Below are 18,877 nucleotides of genomic sequence, written 5' to 3'. Positions count from 1 at the left end.
AGGAATTTGTCCAATCCCCTTTTAAAGCCACCCAGATTGGTGGCCATCACTGCATCTTGTAAAAGTGAATTACATAGTTTATCTGTGTGCTAGTCCCCAGGACAGGGCTTTGTGTTTTGGAGTTCAGACCCCACTTCTGTCTTGTACGTAGATTCTTGGTTCTTAGATACTTTTTGTTTAGTGTCACTAGTTTGCCTTCTGAAAAAATGTGTGTCTGGTGACCAACCATGTCTGCCATGGCTGTCATTGTATGAATGGGGAAACCCTCTCCATGGTGGCCCATAATACTCCCTCAATATTCAAAATATGCCTGACTCTCAAAGGTTGGGGACCCCTGACCTAGGACATAAAACAAAATGATTTCTTTTTTAATAGTTAACAAGAAGGCTATAACCATTTGGTTTGTAATGTCCTTTAATTTTAGCTGCCATAGGCATGAACAATACTAAAACAGAGAGGGAAAAAAGAAGAAAGGGAGAGAGAAATGCTTCCTAAAATCAGTTTGTTTGAGGGGATTTTCCCCAGGACAGGTTTTTGAATAATATGTCAAGAATTTTATTCTTGCTCTGTGCTTCAAGTGAAGAACTCCATTTTCTTTTTGCGCTCTGTGTGACCGCTCCATTGGCCATGTTGAAATGGCACATAGTGATGTAACCATTTGTGCCTATGAGTCTTGTTATCTTGAGAGACCTCCAGAATTCAAAGCCAGAGTAAAACTCAGTTAATCTGAACCTGCACCCCTCCCTTACAGGGTTTAGGAAGCTGTGGTAGTCGACTTGTGATTGGCCCCTTAAAATCTTCGCTGTGTTGTCAGGGATCTGCACATAAAAGGAGGAGGCCTGGAGTTGCCTATTTGTCTTCGTCTACCTGTGCCAATTTGCTCTTGGGCTTGTGAGCATCTGGAACCTGGATTGGGCCCTGTCATTTCTGGCCTGTACCAGTCCTGATTCCAAGCCCTCCCACTGATGCGAGGCAATAAAGACATCTGCTGTGTAATCCATGAAGCTTTATTTAACAAACAAGCATCTCTTCACACCTGAAAGAAGTGTGGATGCTAGGAGCTTTCCTCTAAGCTTAATTTGGCTAACAAAGCTAGGCAGTTGCTTTCAACTAAAGCAGGGCTGTTTCTTACAGTCCAATAGGTAATTTAGCTCAGGGAGGGTTTTTTGGGAGGAGCTTCTCGCGAGCCACTATCCTAAAGGACCACCTTTATTTATTTATTAAATTTATATACGGCCCCGTAGCCGAAGCTCTCTGGGCAGTTTACAAAAGTTAAAAACAGTGAACATTAAAAAGTATACAAAATTTAAAACCATCAAAAATGTAAAAACAACAGTATAAAACAGTATCCATTTAAACATCCTTCCACCTCCTCTCAATTCCACGCACTTGACTCTGTGGCGGACTCTGGGATCTGTCAACTCCAATGTCCCCTTCCCCTCAAACAGAAACTGAGTTCTCAGGAGTAAGGGGGGGGGGAATAGCCTCTGAGCTGCCTGCATTCTCACAGATAAACTTGTGAGAAGGTTCATCCTTGACTCCTGAAGAGTCTTGGAGATTCTCCTCCCCCGCTTCCCATGCTTGCTGGTAAATTCCTGGTTCTTCAGATTCTGAGGCCAATTGCCGCCACCCCCAACCCCCTTTCCCCACACTAGAGAGAACAAGCCTGATCCTGACAGTACTTTTGGAAGATAGGTTTAGGTATTACTTTGATATTTTTGCTTGGAACATTGTTGCAAGGGTTTTTTTCTGATTCTTGTATATTTTTTATCCCCTTTCTTTTCTCCTATATAAATAAAATTCATCTCTGTTTCTAGAGCTGTGTATGTTTTCTTCCAGTAAACCTCAGTACTAAATTCAAACCCTTCTGCTAGGCTACAGGCTACTTGCTACTCCATGAAGTTTCAGGCTTGGGGCTTGAAATAGAGGGTGCCAGCTTGGATCCTTATTTCTGCACTCTAAGTGTCCTGAAAGCCCTGAGACTTGGCTTAGGCTGAGGTGAACATAAGGGGTAGTAAGGGGCCCACACTGTAGGGTGTTTGGGCAACCCCTTCCCTCCCATCATTGAGACAAAATGGGACAATTAGAAAGCAAGAAACTCTGAAGATAAGATCGGTGAAGGTCAGGTATGTTCTGAATCTTCCAGCGGTTTAGGTGATAAAATGCAAGGGAGAAGACTCCCAGAAGGTCCACATTCTACTAGCACAGGGATGGGTCTTGATGAATTTCTTCCAGCCTCTGGATCAGCTTGCTTCAGTGAGCCGAGGCACGGGCTCCTATCAGAACTTGCAGGCGCTATGCACAAATGACTACTCCACTCCCAGGACCTGGGAAAGGGAGAAGGAGCCATTTGTGCATAGCAGTGGCAGGGATTCCTACTGCTGCTCCTTGCCACCATGGGTATCATCGCTTTGTGCAAATGGCTCCTTCTTCCCCTCCTAGGGTCACCTGGGAAGGGGAGAAGGAGCCATTTGCATTCAGCAGCGGGGCCACCATGCGCAAAATGTAGGATGAGGGGGAAATGGTGGTCCTGCTCATCCTCCTGCCTCCACTGCTATGCCATCGTGCATATGTGGAAAATCCATCTGCTGACTCAACTTGGTGAGGGCTAAGTCAGGCCAGCTGGTGGATGTGGGACTGAGTTGGCAAAAGCTCACCAAGTTCTAGCCCTAAATGGATTTCTCATTGGTAGACAATATGCAATTTTAAATACACATGAAAACAGCATCAACAAGTTATCTAGGACTGAAAATAGGAGTTTCACTTCATATCGCTAAAACAGTTTTTGACACAAGGAGTACTACAGTTCCAAACACTTATGAGGAAATAGAGCCAGAGTTAAACTATATTTCTAACCCCTTTGAAACCACATTATTAAATAGAGGAAGTAAATTGACTCTGTTCTAGTAAAAGGTTTACTAGAACTATCAGTCATAAACAAAAACCTAATAAAATAATTAACTATAGTTGGCCTTTAAATTTCAATAGAAAAATGTCAGTCTTATTCCTTAGAAATACTGGAGGTATGGATGCAGGATTCCCAAGAACAGTATACAAACTACTATACTGCAAAGGCTTGAGATGTAAAAACTCAAAATATACCGGCCACCATCTTCTCATCATGAGATTTAAAAAAATAAAAAATAAAAAACGTACTGAATTTTGATTGCATAACAAGATAGAGACATAATCAAACATATGCTCTGATAAGAAAACAATTTAGATTTCAAAAGAGATTTATGTGCATCTTTAAGCAACTGAACAGCAAGGGTAAAACCATCTCATTTGAGAAATTAAGCAACACATTTCATCTATTCTTAGTACAATCCCTGTCTTGTACAATTCTTGTCAAATCACAGTGCTTCCTTACATTTAACCATAAAAGATGTTCAGAGATACGTCCACTTTTAGATAGAGCACTACAAAATATTAGGAGCTGACAAGTTGGGAGTTAAGAGTGGTGTGGAGATGTACAAAAATGTAATATAAAATCATACTGAAGTAACTCTTCAATACTATCTAAAAATTTGGCACTCCAGGCAAGATGGAGTGCCATTAGTGGATGTTTTTCTTATTTGGCTGTGTGATGTAAAACCTGTTCTGGATTGGGGTTGCACTCCACCTAAATGATCAGGTTCATAGTTTGAGGGTGCTCTTGGATCCAGCATTGTCACTAGAGGTACAGGCGAACTCAGTGGCATGGAGCAGCTTTTTTTGACCTCAACTAATCCCTGGGATGTGGCTGTGGGTACTGTCTATATTATTCTTTCTATTACACCATTACTCTATAGTCTCCCACACTGCCTACACTTCCTGATCGGAAAACACCTTATGGGAGGAATACATTTATGATGTCTTCCCTTGGGTGGGAAATGCAGAAAGCCAAGAAGTCTACAGGCTGTCGGAGAGATGACTGTACAATAAAAGACAGGGCACTCACACACTTCATAGTCATCTCCTATGCAAAGTAAGCACAAGGACCCTGAAACAAACCCATGAGATATTCTCTGAAATTTCTTCTCCTTTGAATTTCCCCCAAAAGCAATTTCTTTTCTATCAAATTGAATGAGAATGGTCAAAATTCTCATGGAAGAAATTTTCAGCACAGCACTAGTTTAATTGTTGTGAACTGTCCAGAGGGCAATTAGGTGATATAGAAATATAATAAATAATGCAATAAACCCTTGTAACTTGAGGAGGCTGGAAATTCAGACTAGCCTACTAATGAAAAAAACCTATTATAATTTTGTTTAGAATAGGCAACAGTGATTTTATAGCCAAGTAATTCACTTTGACAACACAGGTATTGGCTATAGGAATGGATGCATCCCCAGCAAAAGAGTGATCAAAAAATGGTTCTGTCAGTAGCATAAAGGATGTATCAAGAGATCAATAAGTATAACGTTTAAATCATTGTTGGAAAAGAGACCTGCCTGGGTAAAAATAAAATGAATCTGCCTTTAAGTATTCACGGAGAAATTTAATTTATCTCTAGTATTTTCCAAGCTCAAATGGAGGCAATCATTTTAATCATTTACCAAAGAAAACCATGAGACAGGCCATGAAATACTATCAAGTGGTTGCTGCCGGGAAAAAACCGCCTGCCCAAACCAAATTTATGTCAGAATTCAACTGCTGCCACCTCCTCCTGCTTCACTCATGTCATCATACTCTCTCCTATATTTGAAATCCTTTATTACATTCTGATTTCTTGACACATCCATTTCAAACTCTTCTCCTTATCACAAAGGCCATGGTGGCCTTTCTATATGCTTTTCCGCATCCCTTCCTTCCTCTTACATTTCTCAAAGACCTCTCATTTTTCTTCACCTTTTAGTCTAACATTCATGTTTCATCCCTTTCCCTTTTATTTGTGAGGTTCTCAATAACTAAAGAAATGTTTTTGTCCTCGTTCAAGAGGTATCTTCTTGTGCCCTGAAAAGCTCTCACTATATGTCATTGCAACTCATACCTCTTCTCAAATATACTCCTGCTTTACCAATTACCCATCTCCTGCAATGTTTCTCCTGCCACACTTGCGTTCTTATCTTCTCTACCCATTATTTACAGAAAGGGAATGTATCTTAGTAATATTAATGCTGTACATAAGGATTAATCATTGTTGATACATTTTTTTAAAAAAAAAACCCACTATAGACAGCCACTCATTTTCATATTTGTATTTTGAGAACAAACATAGATGAGCTAGATTGTGAATACAAACAAATGTATGTATATAAAAAACAAAGAACAAAAGGGATTATATTTTCTTCAGTTAGAACCAGAAATATTGTATGTTTCTTTTTAAATAGAACGTCTGACTTGGTTCCAATAACGTTTCTGCAGGAGTGAAGGGCTCTTCTGTCCACACAATGTGGCCCCATCGCCACGATTCCTCCTGCCCACTGCAGCTCCCCTGCTACATCCCATTCTCTTCACATGAGTTCCCCAATCCTCAGAAATAGAAGGGGGAAGGTGGGAGCCAGAAAGTCCTATTACACAGAGTTCCACTGTCAGATCTCTGGATCCATGTCAGTGAGATTAAACAGGAAAGTATTCAGTTATTACCCAATAAACCACTAAAGGAAATTGAAGGAAATTGATGGTAATCTATCAACTCCCAGTACAGGATGTTAAATCTTTATATGGAACTTGGAGGTAAATTGCTCTTATTTTGATTTTAAGATAGAAGACTTTTTAAAAAAATCTTTTGTTTTGGGAAGAAACAACCCCTTTATAGACACAAGGAAACATTTCTAGAAGTAGCATTCACATATTACACTGAACATGCATACAAAGGGCAGTGGGATAGTGGCTACTGTCCCTGCCCCATAATGTGTTCAGCAGAAGTGTAAGAAAACCTGCTTGTGTAAACTCTGTGAGTAGGATCCAGCTGCATGATTACATACCTTGCACTTTTACACCTTCTGCTGAATGCATTTACAGAGCAGGGCAGGGTGATCCACACATACATGCATTAAATTTAACACAGGAAATGAGTTATTATTGCTACGAAAAGTTAAAGGACAATCAACTTACCTATTTTTCTGGGACACTTTCCCCCAAGTATGTTATTAGCATGTCCAGATTCCCATGACACACAGTGATTTTTGTTCCATAAGCACCGTAAACCTGGCCCAGCAGTTTTACAAAGTTCTTCATCTCTGAATGCTTCACAGTTGGGAGGTTTGTACACAAGGATGTCATTCAACAGAATGCTTGAAAAGCCTCCGAATATATACATGGACCTATTGAGTAATACAAAATAACGTTGCATTTCTACAAAGATACACACCATTCAAAGCCATGACCCTTTCCATACTTGTCATTTTCTTTGTGTGTGTGTGTGTTCATTTAGTTAATTGTCCTAAAACCATTGAGGAGTACAGGCAGCTGCTGTATACATAACTGCATGATCGAACCAGGTTTAACCAGTTTGAAGTCAAAATGACTTCCATGGGAGAGATTTAAGCACGTGCTTGGCTTTCTAATTAAAATAAACAGAATTCCAAATGCTTAACCTTGGCTGGATTGTATTCATATGATGTAATAAAACAATATTATCCATAACATTGCTTTAATTTAGATTATCTCCATTGTAGACAACTAATGGCTCAGTTTAGACAACATGGTAGTCAACACAGTGTGAAAACTCCACTCAACAGTTGAGTTTTTACGGGGTACTCCCCACACAACATGTTCTATCTCCAACGTTGTGTGACTGTGGGCTACTGTGGCATTCAGTAAAATTAGGGTGACCATATGAAAAGGAGGACAAGGCTCCTGTATCTTTAACAGTTGTATTGAAAAGGAAATTTCAACAGGTGTCATTTGTATATATGGGGAACCTGGTGAAATTTCTTCTTCATCACAACAGTTAAAGTTGCAGGTGCCCTGCCCTCTTTTAAATCTGGTCACTCTAGTATAACTCCTGCACCTTTAACTGCTGTGATGAAGAGGGGATTCCACCAGGCTCTCTATATATACAAATGATACCTGCTGCAATTCCCTTTTCTATGCAACTGTTAAAAATACAGGAGCCTTGTCCTCCTTTTCATATGGTCACCCTAGTAAAATTCAATGTGGCATTTCAGTGATAGTTCCTCCACCCTCTCTCCTGCCTTGGTCATCCCAATGGTATCCCATCAGCCATTGCTGCGAAAAAAAACAATCTCGGCAGCTCTCCTAGAGCAGCACTCCCTCCTTTCGCTATTCTTGCCAGAGAACTCTGTAGCCAGTGGGAAAAGTCATCTCAATGCAACAAAAAACTCCACAGAGCCTGCCACACAACACACAATACAATGGTTGTGTAGGAACTTTCCTCTGCACAGCATTGATATTCTATTTCCAAACGAAACCTCCACTGTTGTGCAGAATTTTCCCGCCAGACAACACATTTCTCAATGGTGGTGTAAAAACTCTACTGTGGAGTTCCAAAACCACCGTTGAGAAACACGTTGTCTGAACTGAGCCAATATTAGTGCTCTTGTAAAAAAACGGTATTTCATTCATTTAAAGTTTCATAGGTTTGCCTACCTATTTAATATATAAATACGAACAGAAAAATCAATACAGTTATATTCTTGTATTGCATTCATTGTTTTTACACATCAGAAAGTATATGATGCATCAGAAGGATAATCTCAAAAACTATTATTATTCTTGGCCATTTTATATGCTTCATTTGAGTACTTAAGACAATATTTAAGACAATTTGCCCTTCCATACAAAATGGATAGCACTGGAAGTGGAGTGTAATTATCATCCTACTTCTTTCCGGGTGGTCCTAAAATCATCTCACTTCTTTTCAGTGGATGTAAAGCCATCCCAGGATGTTACCTAGAGCAGGGTTATGCCAATATTGCAGAGCTGTTTGTGCAGCTGAGAGATGCAAGCACTGCAGATACTTGCAAAGACAACTATGATGGGGGCTATCTTGACGGCACCAGATCGCCACTGCATTTAGGGAAACCCTGTGCTTTTTCTGCTGTGGGGTGGCAGCAGCTAATTCCAATGCAGGGGAAGGGCACAGGCTTTCCGGCAGCCACTTGGCTCACTGGTACCACCCCCCGCCTGGGCAGTGGGTACCACCCCCCACCTGTCAGTCCCCAACTTTTTTCATTCACAGCTTGGCGGTAAAGCCCCTTGATAGTTGTGATCTAACCGATGCAGCACAACTGTGCAGCCACCGCAGGGCTTTCAAAGCGTATAGACACAGCCCTAGTTTTAGGCCTTGCAGCCAGAGGAAGCGTCCTGTCCAATTGCCTGCTTGCCTTTGTATTGCACACAATTATAGAGTTATAGAGTATCTGGAAACATTTTAAATGTATGTCATGTCTGATATTAGGCCACATTCATTAATGGTTTTCACATCATTTATAGTAACTATTCTTTTCATGCTAATGACTGATAATTGACTGTAATTATTTAAAAGTATGAATGCACTAATTCCAGCTTGTTAGCCAATAGTTTACACATTTATAAAGATAGAGAATGGAGCATAGGCTAAATATAATTTGAAATGACACCATCTCACTTCCTTTCCCCTGCCCCCACTCCGAACACTACTATATCAATGGCATAGATTTTAAGTTGCTCTCAACATTCTTATATACATTAAAAAAATGTGCACATCATTTTTTCCCTGTATAATAGCAAGGCAAACAAACTAATGATGTTTGAACAGAACCTTTCCAAGATATACCAAGGGGTATTAGATCTCACATTTTACCATTCAGCAATTACTGTCAAATATGATGCAGCATAATATAGTATCAGATTTGCAGATTCTATCCATCCATTTTTGTACCTCACTCTTTCTCGTTCAGTCAGGTGAACAAAATTAGCATTGCAGTCCCTCAAATCAAAGAGGTCTGTCTCGTGATACAGGAATTCTCCCCCCACCCTACCATTTCCTGCTCCCAACCAACACTGCTGTGAAGAATTGCCCAAAATTACCCAGTGGGTTTTTTTGGTTGAATGAGAATTTGAATTCAGATCTCCCCAGTCTAAGTCTAGCACACCACACTGAGTTTCATAAGCCAATGACAACCCAGACAATAATGAACATCAGTTGTAAATAATGACTATACCTTCAAGAGATTGTGCTACAATATGTTTATTTTCTTTTGTCAATTTTAGAAATATGTATTTACCCATTGCTGACAACTGCTGAGTGACCAAATCTGTTAACATCCCGATGAAGATTAGGTTTTGGAAGAACTTTCCATTCGTCACAAGCTAGTAAGACAAGATAAGAGATTACAAGCTCCTATTACTGAGGTTCAAGAAAATATATGTCAACGTTGACATAAACTAGGCAACCACAGAGTGACCAAAATCTGTTGACATCCTGACAAAAATTAGGTTTTGGAAGAATTTTCCATCCTAGTAATGTAATATAAAAGAACACAATTTCCTGTTAATGTTCAAGAGAGTATTATCTCAAAATTAGCATTAACTATGAGAAAACAACAACAATTTGGCATTTATATTGCACTTTCAAGTCTTGAAAATACTTCACATACATTATCTTGATGCAACCCTGATTATAACCCAGTAAGGTAGGTTAGTATTATTATCTCCTTATTGCAGATGGGGATCCAAGGCCAAGTTTTTGATTCTGAAGCACCTGCATTTCAGCCTTCAAAGCAAATGGATAAAGAGATATTCCAGAGGCCTCTAAGATTCTGCAGAAGTTTCTGAGGCTTCCCTTTAAAACGTCACTGGAAAGGTACTGACAGGCTGGAAGGAACGACAATGGAATCAGTTACCTAGGGAGGTTGTGGGCTCTCCCACACTAGAGGCCTTCAAGAGGCAGCTGGACAACCATCTGTCAGGGATGCTTTAGGGTGGATTCCTGCATTGAGCAGGGGGATGGACTTGACGGCCTTGTAGGTCCCTTCCAACTCTGCTATTCTATGATTCTATAAGATTGCCTGCTTAAAAGCAGCTGTTCTTGGGCTTCCTTAAAAGCTACCAGCAACCCTCTCAGCACTAAAGAGAGGCTGCTCCAGAGATGCCTGTGTGACCACAAAAATCTCTGACATCTCCTAATCTTTAGTGCTGAAAGAATTCCCATCCAAGATGTTGGGGGTGAGCAGTGACATTATCTTCACGAGTGTCCAGCCCCCAGTTGCTTGACTGGAAAGCATCCAGCCCTCCCTATCCACTGTTGCCCATTCCCGTTCTAAATACATAAATAAAAACAAAAATAGAACACAACACCAAACATTGGGAAAAGCTGTCATGCAGCTTACATAATCATATGCACAAAGCACATTCTTACAGAAATCTCATACATATAATTATAGCAGAAATAGAAGAAAAATATGACTTCATTGCCCTGCCCATCCTCTGCCCATTTTTACTATTTCTGCACAGAGTTCTATCCCTCTCTCAACATGGAGAAGGGGACTTGGCTGGCACTGGAAGAAGCAGGCCCTTCTCCCCAGCTTGGCATGAGGCTTGTCATCTCAATGGGGATGGCAAGCGGTGCAGGAACAGACTCGAACAGCGTTCCTCCCAGGGTTAGCTATGTTGGTTGCTTCCTTTTGTCTTTAATGAATCCACATTAAATCAGAAGGGGGCTGACTTCATGGTGCCCGGATGGCGCTGCCTCCTCCTCAAACCCACGCTTTCCCTCTCCCAGGGCGTTGTTGGATAATCCTGACACCGAGGAAGGAGCACAGAGTTTCTGGGCAGCCAACTGGGTCCCAGAGTCACCCCTCCCCAATTCCTGGTGGAAGGCGACCAATCATTGGTTGCCTTCCACCGAGCTCTGACCCCAGGTTGGCCCTGGATTGGCCGCAGAGTGACGTTACACAGTGGAATCACTCCCTTTGAAAAACTCTGGGTAAATCCCCAACTTTTTCAAAATTGAAAAAGTTGGGGAAGCCCCGCAGTGGCTGCGAACCTGCACCTGCATTATCTAACCAAGGGGGCACAGATCCACAGCCACCACGGTGCTTTCCCCATGTGTAGACAGCCCTATGGTCATGGCCTCTGGCCATGTTATCACTCAAAATCAACATGCACCCTTTCCATGTCAATCTTGCTCTTTAAAAGTCTGCCCACCTAATGCTTCAGTATAGTACTACCATGTATTGATCTTTTAACTAGAACGGACCAACTCAAAACCTACACCTAAACCCTTAAGAGGGGCACAAGAACCTGCCAAGACTGTTGTGATTCTCAGTATTTCACTATCTTGCTGCTAGGCAGTAATGAGTAGCATCAAGAATGTTTGGCAGGAAGGCACTTTCTTGAAAGACCAGCTTAAAAACATATCAGAGAAGTGTCGCCACTGATAATAGTCCAACAATGAATGGGTACTGATCACAAGTGCCAGAATAAGGGAAGGTTAATATTAGAAACATGTTGTGTATTTCCCATATCCCAATGCCCAGAAGCCCAGATGCACTTGTAGTATTTACATTATACAAGAGCCTTAGACAGGGAATGATATTATTTATTGGAAAATAAACGTGATGAACAATTATAAATTGAATTTCTATTTCAGGAACATTTTTTTTTCTTGTGAGCCATATAAGGCAGAAATTTTATCATAGCAGCTGCCCAGCAAGATCTTTCAATTATGCTATAAATTCAAGTGACTTCAAGTTCCTATAATTCAGTGGATGTCTCAGATGGCTTACTAGAGCACATAGGAAGATCTATGTGTATAGTGAACAGGACAAATAAACACCTGCGAATAAAAGCCACACGCAATTCATTTTCATTTGATCAGGGGTGGGGCAGTTCAGTAGCTTTGTTTGTGTTCTTTTTTGGGAGGGGGGAGTAGGCTTTAGAATGGAAGAAAAACCATAAAAATCATTATTAAAAGCCAGGTTTAAGATAAGGAATCCTTGCAGCCTCCAGATATAATAATTCCTTCCCTGCTCATGTTATTTGTCAAACTGGCAGGTCTATTCAATAGACTATAGGGAGAAAAAGAAACATGTTTAAAATAGCCTTTCCTTCTTATCTTCCCTAGCCTTCTCAATAAGTGCTAAACATTGAGCAGAGCTCTGTCCTAGAAAAATAGTTTTGCTTAGCTTTAGAGCTTTTCTATGAAGCACATATTCATTCACATCAAGTGTAGCTGTTTCGAAGCAGATATATACTTAACACAGGCTACAATATAATTTCTCTACTTCAGTGCAACCTGTTTCAACTTGTTCTTGCCTAGAGCAAACTCTGTGAACATTAAGGCAGTGTAAAATATATAATTGTACAGGTCTGCTTTTTTAGACGCATATTCTAAATACAACCATTTTGAAACAATAAATGAGTTAGCATGTGTAGTATAGGCTCATTGATCAAAGTGACCTCTGGGACATCCGGTTGTTCAGAAATTCAAGTAATTATAAATGCTATTTATATAGGAGTTGTGCTGGAATGGAAGTACATGAGGTGCATACATTACGTTCAGATAAACATGACTGAGGTAATTGAGTTTCACAAAAATAAAAATTACTTTAAGCTCCTCCATGTCTGAGTATAGCGAGTAACATCACTCAGCACGTTCTTAAAATATCTGTTTGTTTGTTTTGTGCTTCAGAGCTCTGGATAGCAAGACAACAAATAAAATATTGAAGTTTGGCACAAGAATGCGAAACTTCTTTTCCAGACTACTCCATGTCAAATAAATCTCTTGTCTTTATTTTGGCCATAAAAAAGAGCCTTTTTTTCTCAGGAAGACATAAAGCTGGGTCTGTTTGAAATAGCATACAATAAATTTTAACTACAGGTATAGCTTCTACACCACAGCTTACATATAAGAATAGATTCTTCCACAAGCAGCCTTAAAAACCAAACAAGGATATTCGTGTCAACTACAAGAAGCAATTAGGGTGCTATACCATTAGGATGTTGCTTTTCTAATGCTGGAGCAATAAACAGCTAATTGCTACTGCAGATTGCACCAGCACTACATTTATGACTTTTAAGTGCTCACAAATACATAAACTATAATCCAATACAGCTGCTACATTACATGTTGGGAGAGAGAATATCAATAATCGACTCATAATTACAGACATTTTTGTCCACAGGTAGAAGTTGGCCCATTTTTTCTTATTAAATGATACCATTTGTAAGGGGTTTATGGCAATAGTGGTCTTCACTGTTGCTTAAAACATAGTATTTATATACTTCACCTCAAAATTGGTTCAACTATGACTAATCTATTTTGATATTAGCAAAGGGAACAAACACAGTTTTTTACAAGTGAAAATAAAGTCAATTTAAAAAGTGAGTTTAACTAAACGATCTTCCATCCAGAAAGGTGAAATGGTATCTACTGATATTATCTATTTGCAGTGGCTGCCCAAAAATTGAGATGAAGATTCATAAAGGTCAATATGGTGAACTGTAACGATGAAATTTAACATGAAGTTTTAATATATCAGTAGTATTAACTTTTATACATTTATGGACCTTTTAATGTATATTAAAAGGTCCATAAATGTATTATGGATCTCTTATTTTAATTCTTTGTTATTAAAATGAACTTTTACATATTTGTGGGCACCTCCTAATGAACACCTTTTTAGTATCTTTTTGTATTTTACTTCTTTGTATTATAGAGTTTGTGTGTGCTAGCCTGTATTGCATTTGTAAAGTTGATATAACCATGATGGTTGAAACAACAAATAAACAATACAATACAGATATCATCTATTTCACTTTTAATTTTATTATTACAATTATAGCCTGCCTTTTTTTTCCTTTTGTGAGGTACCCAAGGTGTCTTAAATGGTCCTTCTCCTCTCCATTTCATTCTCACAACAATCCTGTGAGGTAGGTTAGGCTGAGAGTCAGTGCCCCAGCCAAAGTCATCCAATGAGCTTCAGTCAGATGGAGAATTTACTTATATAAACAACGGTGGTGCGAGTATAGTTGATTATGTACTGATCTCCTATGCCTTCCAGTCATTGTGCTCCTTCTTCCTAGTTGATTCCATAGCTGGCAGTGACCATCAACCACTTAGATTCTCTCTTCGGGGACTAAATGAGGTTTCTTCCTCTGTCAGTTATCGTTTAGATTCTGATCAAGTGAAATTGACATCAGATAAAAGGATTAAGTGGAGTTCTTTATTACAAGTAGATCTTCAGCAGAGGCTTTATTCATCTGAACTTCTGACCCTAAGAAATGAACTCCTCCAAGCGTCCTCTATTGAGCTAGTGAACCAGCTATTTGATAAATTAATAAATTTTCTTAGACCTTTTTTTATTGAGGTAAAAAAAGGTCCTCGGTCAAGAATCCATCAGACTAAATAGGAAAATTTATGGTATGATAAGGATTGCACGGCTTTAAAAAAGCAAATGGTGAGTATTATTAAAGACTATCGTACCAAAAACCTCCCTAAAATACCTTTAGAATTCTACAATTTACATACGAAATATAAAAACTTAATAAGAGCGAAAAAAATAGCTACTATAGGGATCAGTGGAGGGAACTTGGACTAGCACTTCTCCAAAAAGATATATCTAAATTTTGGAATATAATTGCGAGGTTAGAAAAAAGGTCGCAACCTGTGATAGAGGGTCCCATTGCTAAATCTGAGTGGGAAGACCACTTTAGGAGGCTATTTAATGATTCTGTCTTTTCTGGACTCCCTGTTGATGATTGTTTGGACTGTAATTGTGAATGTGATTAGGGCAACATCTCAGTCGAAAGAGCCAAATCTTTAATTTTAACATTAAAAAACGGGAAAGCTCCGGGTGGAGATGGACTCCCACCTGATCTTTTCACTACTTTCCCTGACTGGTGGGCGCCAATTTTCGCGTTGCTCTTTTCCCAAATTAATAATTCAGGTACCATACTGTCCAGTTGGTCATCTGCTATAGTGGTCCCGATTTATAAGAAAGGCTCCAGAAACAACCCATCCAATTACAGGCCAGTAAGCCTTCTTGATGTACCAGGGAAGATTTATGCTCGATTTCTCCTTGATAAATTGGAGGATTGGGCTGAGGAACATGCATTGTTGGCCCCGGAACAGGCAGGCTTTCGCACGGGCAGATCTACCCTTGATAATTGTTTTATGCTGAAGCATGTTGTGGATAAGTATCTGGACGGTATTGTAAAGTATGTTTATGTGTCATACATTGATCTTAAAGCTGCCTTTGACTCTATCCCACGGGAACACCTCTGGACCAAACTACAGTCTCTGGATATTGACCAGAAACTTTTAATATGTATAAAGGCTCTTTATTCTAATACATCTTTGAAAATCAGATTAGACAGAGAACACCTAACAGACTCGATTCCAAACACAAAAGGTGTGAGGCAGGGATGCTTGCTTGCACCCCTCCTCTTTAACCTCTATGTAAATGTTGTTGAGTTTTTAAGAGGCGATAGATATTTCCCAGTTAAAATTGGTAGTCAGAGGTTTTCTATCTTTCTATACGCAGATGATGCTGTGTTGATCTCCTATACCCAAATTGGCCTTCGCAGATTGCTGAATCAATTTAGTAATTGTTTTAAGAACGAACTTCTCTCCATTAATTATGAAAAGACAAAAACTATGATATTTGGTAAATCCAAAAAAATCTGCAATTGGCAACTGGATGGGAACAAACTAGAGCAAGTCTGCTCTTATAAATATCTTGGTGTGGTGTTTCATTGGACGAGCAACTGGTCCTTTCAGGTTCAAGCAAGTACGTTGCTTGCGGAAAGAACTTTGAACGGGCTTATAAGATTTTACCGGACAAAAGGGGGAAATTTGATTCAGCCCACAATGGAACTTTATAAGCTTAGGGTTTTGCCCATGTTGTTATATGGAGCCCCCTTGTGGGCGCTTACAAATTTAGATCAACTTGATAAAGCGCAAAACAATTGTTTGCGTAGACTCTTGGCACCGCCCAGCTCTACAAAGTTGGCACTCCTGCATGCAGAAGCAGGAGTTATGCCAATTAGAGCAGAAGCTCTTAGATTAGCCCTGCTCTTTTGGTTAAAATCCATCTTCCAACAATTGTCAGAGATTCTTCTGATGACATTGGCCAAGGAGGGCTCAGACTCATGGATGCATAGAATGCAAGGGGTTGTAATGAATCTGGGATTTTCAGTACCCTTTCTCTTATCCAAGGGCCACGATAAAGCTAAAATCCTGCTATCGCAAAGGTTAAAGGATATAGAGATGCAGTCTCAGTCAGAAGAGCTTAAGTCCTGTAAAACTAACCCTTTTTATAATTCTTTTATGCCATTTTATTTATCTCTACCAAGTTATCTGGTGGATATACCCAACATTAAATTGAGGATAATCTTTACACAGGCAAGACTAAATGTTCTCCCTTTAGCAGTTCAGCTAGGACGATATAAGAGATTACCAATTAAAGATAGAGTATGTGGATGTAATGCAGTCTCTATCGAAGACCTAATTCATGTTTTGCTTGAATGTCCTATGTATAACGATCTTAGAAACATATACATTTCTCCTTTGCTAAAATCGCTGAAGGGCTCCTCATCACATGCTAAAGTTTGTCATTTGTTATCAGATGCAAAAAAAAATTGTTTCTTTTAGAGTGTCGAAATTTTTAGCTAAGTCTATGCAGATACGTTCTACACAATGCATGAAGGGTTTGGGTAGTGACCCCTTTTATGATGCTCAATTATTTTTATTGTAAACTGTTCTTTTTTATATCTTGTGTATAATGGCTAACTGCTTGTAACACAATAAACTGACTGACTGACATGGCCATATGGGGATAGGACTTAGATCTCCTGAGTCCCAATGCAACACTCTAATCACTACATTACCCTAGTTCCCATTGGCCTTGAAAAAGAATCCAAATCATTATCAGTCTTTAAAACTACTTTGGAGGATGTCCAGTGGGCATATCTTAATTAATCCAGCAATTTTGAATCAAACACATATTGGAATGGGTGAGTCTGCTTATCTCAGATTTACACATATGTTTCTATTTTAAAAAGTGAGAAATTTAATTTTCTCTTCTTAGTAAGTATATTATATCTAATGCATATTGTAGAAGTATGATTTTAATCTGGCTGAGGGAATCACGCAGAAGATTAAACTTGCATCTAATTAATCTTTACACTTTTTTTAAAAAAAGAAAATTACATCTGTTCCATTTGTATTATATCAGATTAATAACGCTTAGAAAATGAGACTGGTAAAAATTACAGATAATATGTTAAGTGTTTTAATTATCTAAGAGCCAAAATAATGTAGCATAACAGTTTTAGAAATAAAACATATTGTAAATTTTAATGTTTAAAAAATGAAGAAGAGTTATGCAAAATGTCTATTGTTACATTCATGAATGTCCCAGAACACACACAGTTGATTACTGTTTATATATTATGTGACAAGAAAATATAACCATTAGAGATAATCAATTGAAAAGACTCATGGGGCCTACACATTTTAATTCAGTGCTACAAATAAAAATTATACCTTTTAAACAATTTGGCACTTCATCCTAGATCAAATTAACAGAGAACTCTTTGTATTAAAGCTGTAATCAAATTCAAAGATATTTGAAATATCGATAACTCATGCAGTCAGAAGAAGAAACAACTCAATGGAATGTCATGTATTGCTGACTTAGAGAACTTACAACTACAGTGTAATGGTGTGTCTTAGTTTCATTGGCTCAGGAGAACTGAAAGAAAGTAGTTATTTCCTGATGTACATTGGTGATATTTTCACTTCAGAAACCAATTCTATAAACCAGCACTGGCATACATAGCTGGAAACCTTTACAGCACCAGCAATTTTTTACAAATGCCTTCTTCCTGTCACAATGAACGGAAGAATTATGTCGCTGTCTAATAAAGTCCTGCTAACAATCGATAAGACTACAACAAATGAAATAAAGCCATCATAGGAACACAGGAAGCTGCCTTAAACTGAGTCAGACGATTGGCCCATCTAGTTCAGTATTGTCAGCATTGACTTGTAGTGTTTTCTGCCCTACGTGGAAATGCTTCTTACTGTACTGGGACCTTCTGAAGGGCCATAGCTCTTTCCATAGAGCTATGGCCCTTCTCTGAAACTTCATAGCAGGACCCCCTTTGTGAGTTTTCAGGAAAATATGACAATCATAATCCCACATAAAAAGCAAATTAGTTTTGTCCCCCAAAACATTACAATGTAATATTTCTCTAATCAGATATTGTACAAATAATCATATAAAATGATATAAATCATATAAAATTTATTACCAAAAAAAAACAACCCTTAAAATTTCATTTTTACATAGCAAGGAACCTCGTTAGAAAGGGGTACTGCATGAGCACAGAAACTGTGTTTATATATTGTTCTTTAGTTCCAGACATTAATTCTTACATATGGCACTTACCAATGTCATAGGCCAGGAAATCAGCAGAAAAGCACTTTGCACCATTGCTTAGAGAAGTATCATTATGAGTGTTTCCACCAAAAATTAGCATAGCTCCACTGACCAGGACAGCTGAATGGAGGTATCTTGCAAAACCGCTCTCTTTCAAAATGGTCCTATTTAAAAAAAGAAGGGGAGAGAGAAAGAGAAAGAGAGAGACTACAATAATTAAAAATGTTTAGTACACCAAGAAAGCAAATGCATTTAAAACATAACAGATATTTCAACATATTGAAATCTGTGTTGTGTGAGGTTTTTCATTGGAGGGAAATTATAAGAGCTTTGGCCATTCTTTAAAAAGCCCTTAATTCAACCTTTTCTTTAAATTCCCTGTTATTCTTGTGATTTTTTTTTTAAAAAAATTGGAAATATACACTATATCTTAGCCTACATCTTTATAATTTTCTTGGAAATCCATTGCTTTTACTTTCATTTTTAAGGAAGTGAAATCTTTTGCCAGCTTTTTAATAGAAGCCTTTAAATATCTCAGGTTATTTCAGTGTGACCCTGAA

The 18,877-nt window shown here is 38.8% G+C and overlaps 1 protein-coding gene across 2 annotated transcripts in view; it reads right to left on the bottom strand.

The window, feature by feature from the left end:
* The window catches only part of ATRNL1 (attractin like 1), a 682,244-nt gene that overhangs the window by 532,657 nt on the left and 130,710 nt on the right, over positions 1-18,877 (bottom strand). For both annotated transcript variants that reach the window (XM_063132703.1, XM_063132704.1), the window contains exons 10-12: positions 18,327-18,481; positions 9,156-9,240; positions 6,040-6,248 (exon numbers count right to left, since the gene is read on the bottom strand). In XM_063132703.1, coding sequence (XP_062988773.1) covers positions 6,040-6,248; positions 9,156-9,240; positions 18,327-18,481 — 449 coding nt within the window. The remainder of the gene's footprint in view (positions 1-6,039; positions 6,249-9,155; positions 9,241-18,326; positions 18,482-18,877) is intronic.

This window comes from Elgaria multicarinata, chromosome 8 (genome assembly GCF_023053635.1).
Source record: "Elgaria multicarinata webbii isolate HBS135686 ecotype San Diego chromosome 8, rElgMul1.1.pri, whole genome shotgun sequence".
Classification (NCBI taxonomy): Eukaryota; Metazoa; Chordata; class Lepidosauria; order Squamata; family Anguidae; genus Elgaria; species Elgaria multicarinata.
This window is presented reverse-complemented; position numbering and strand designations above follow the sequence as displayed.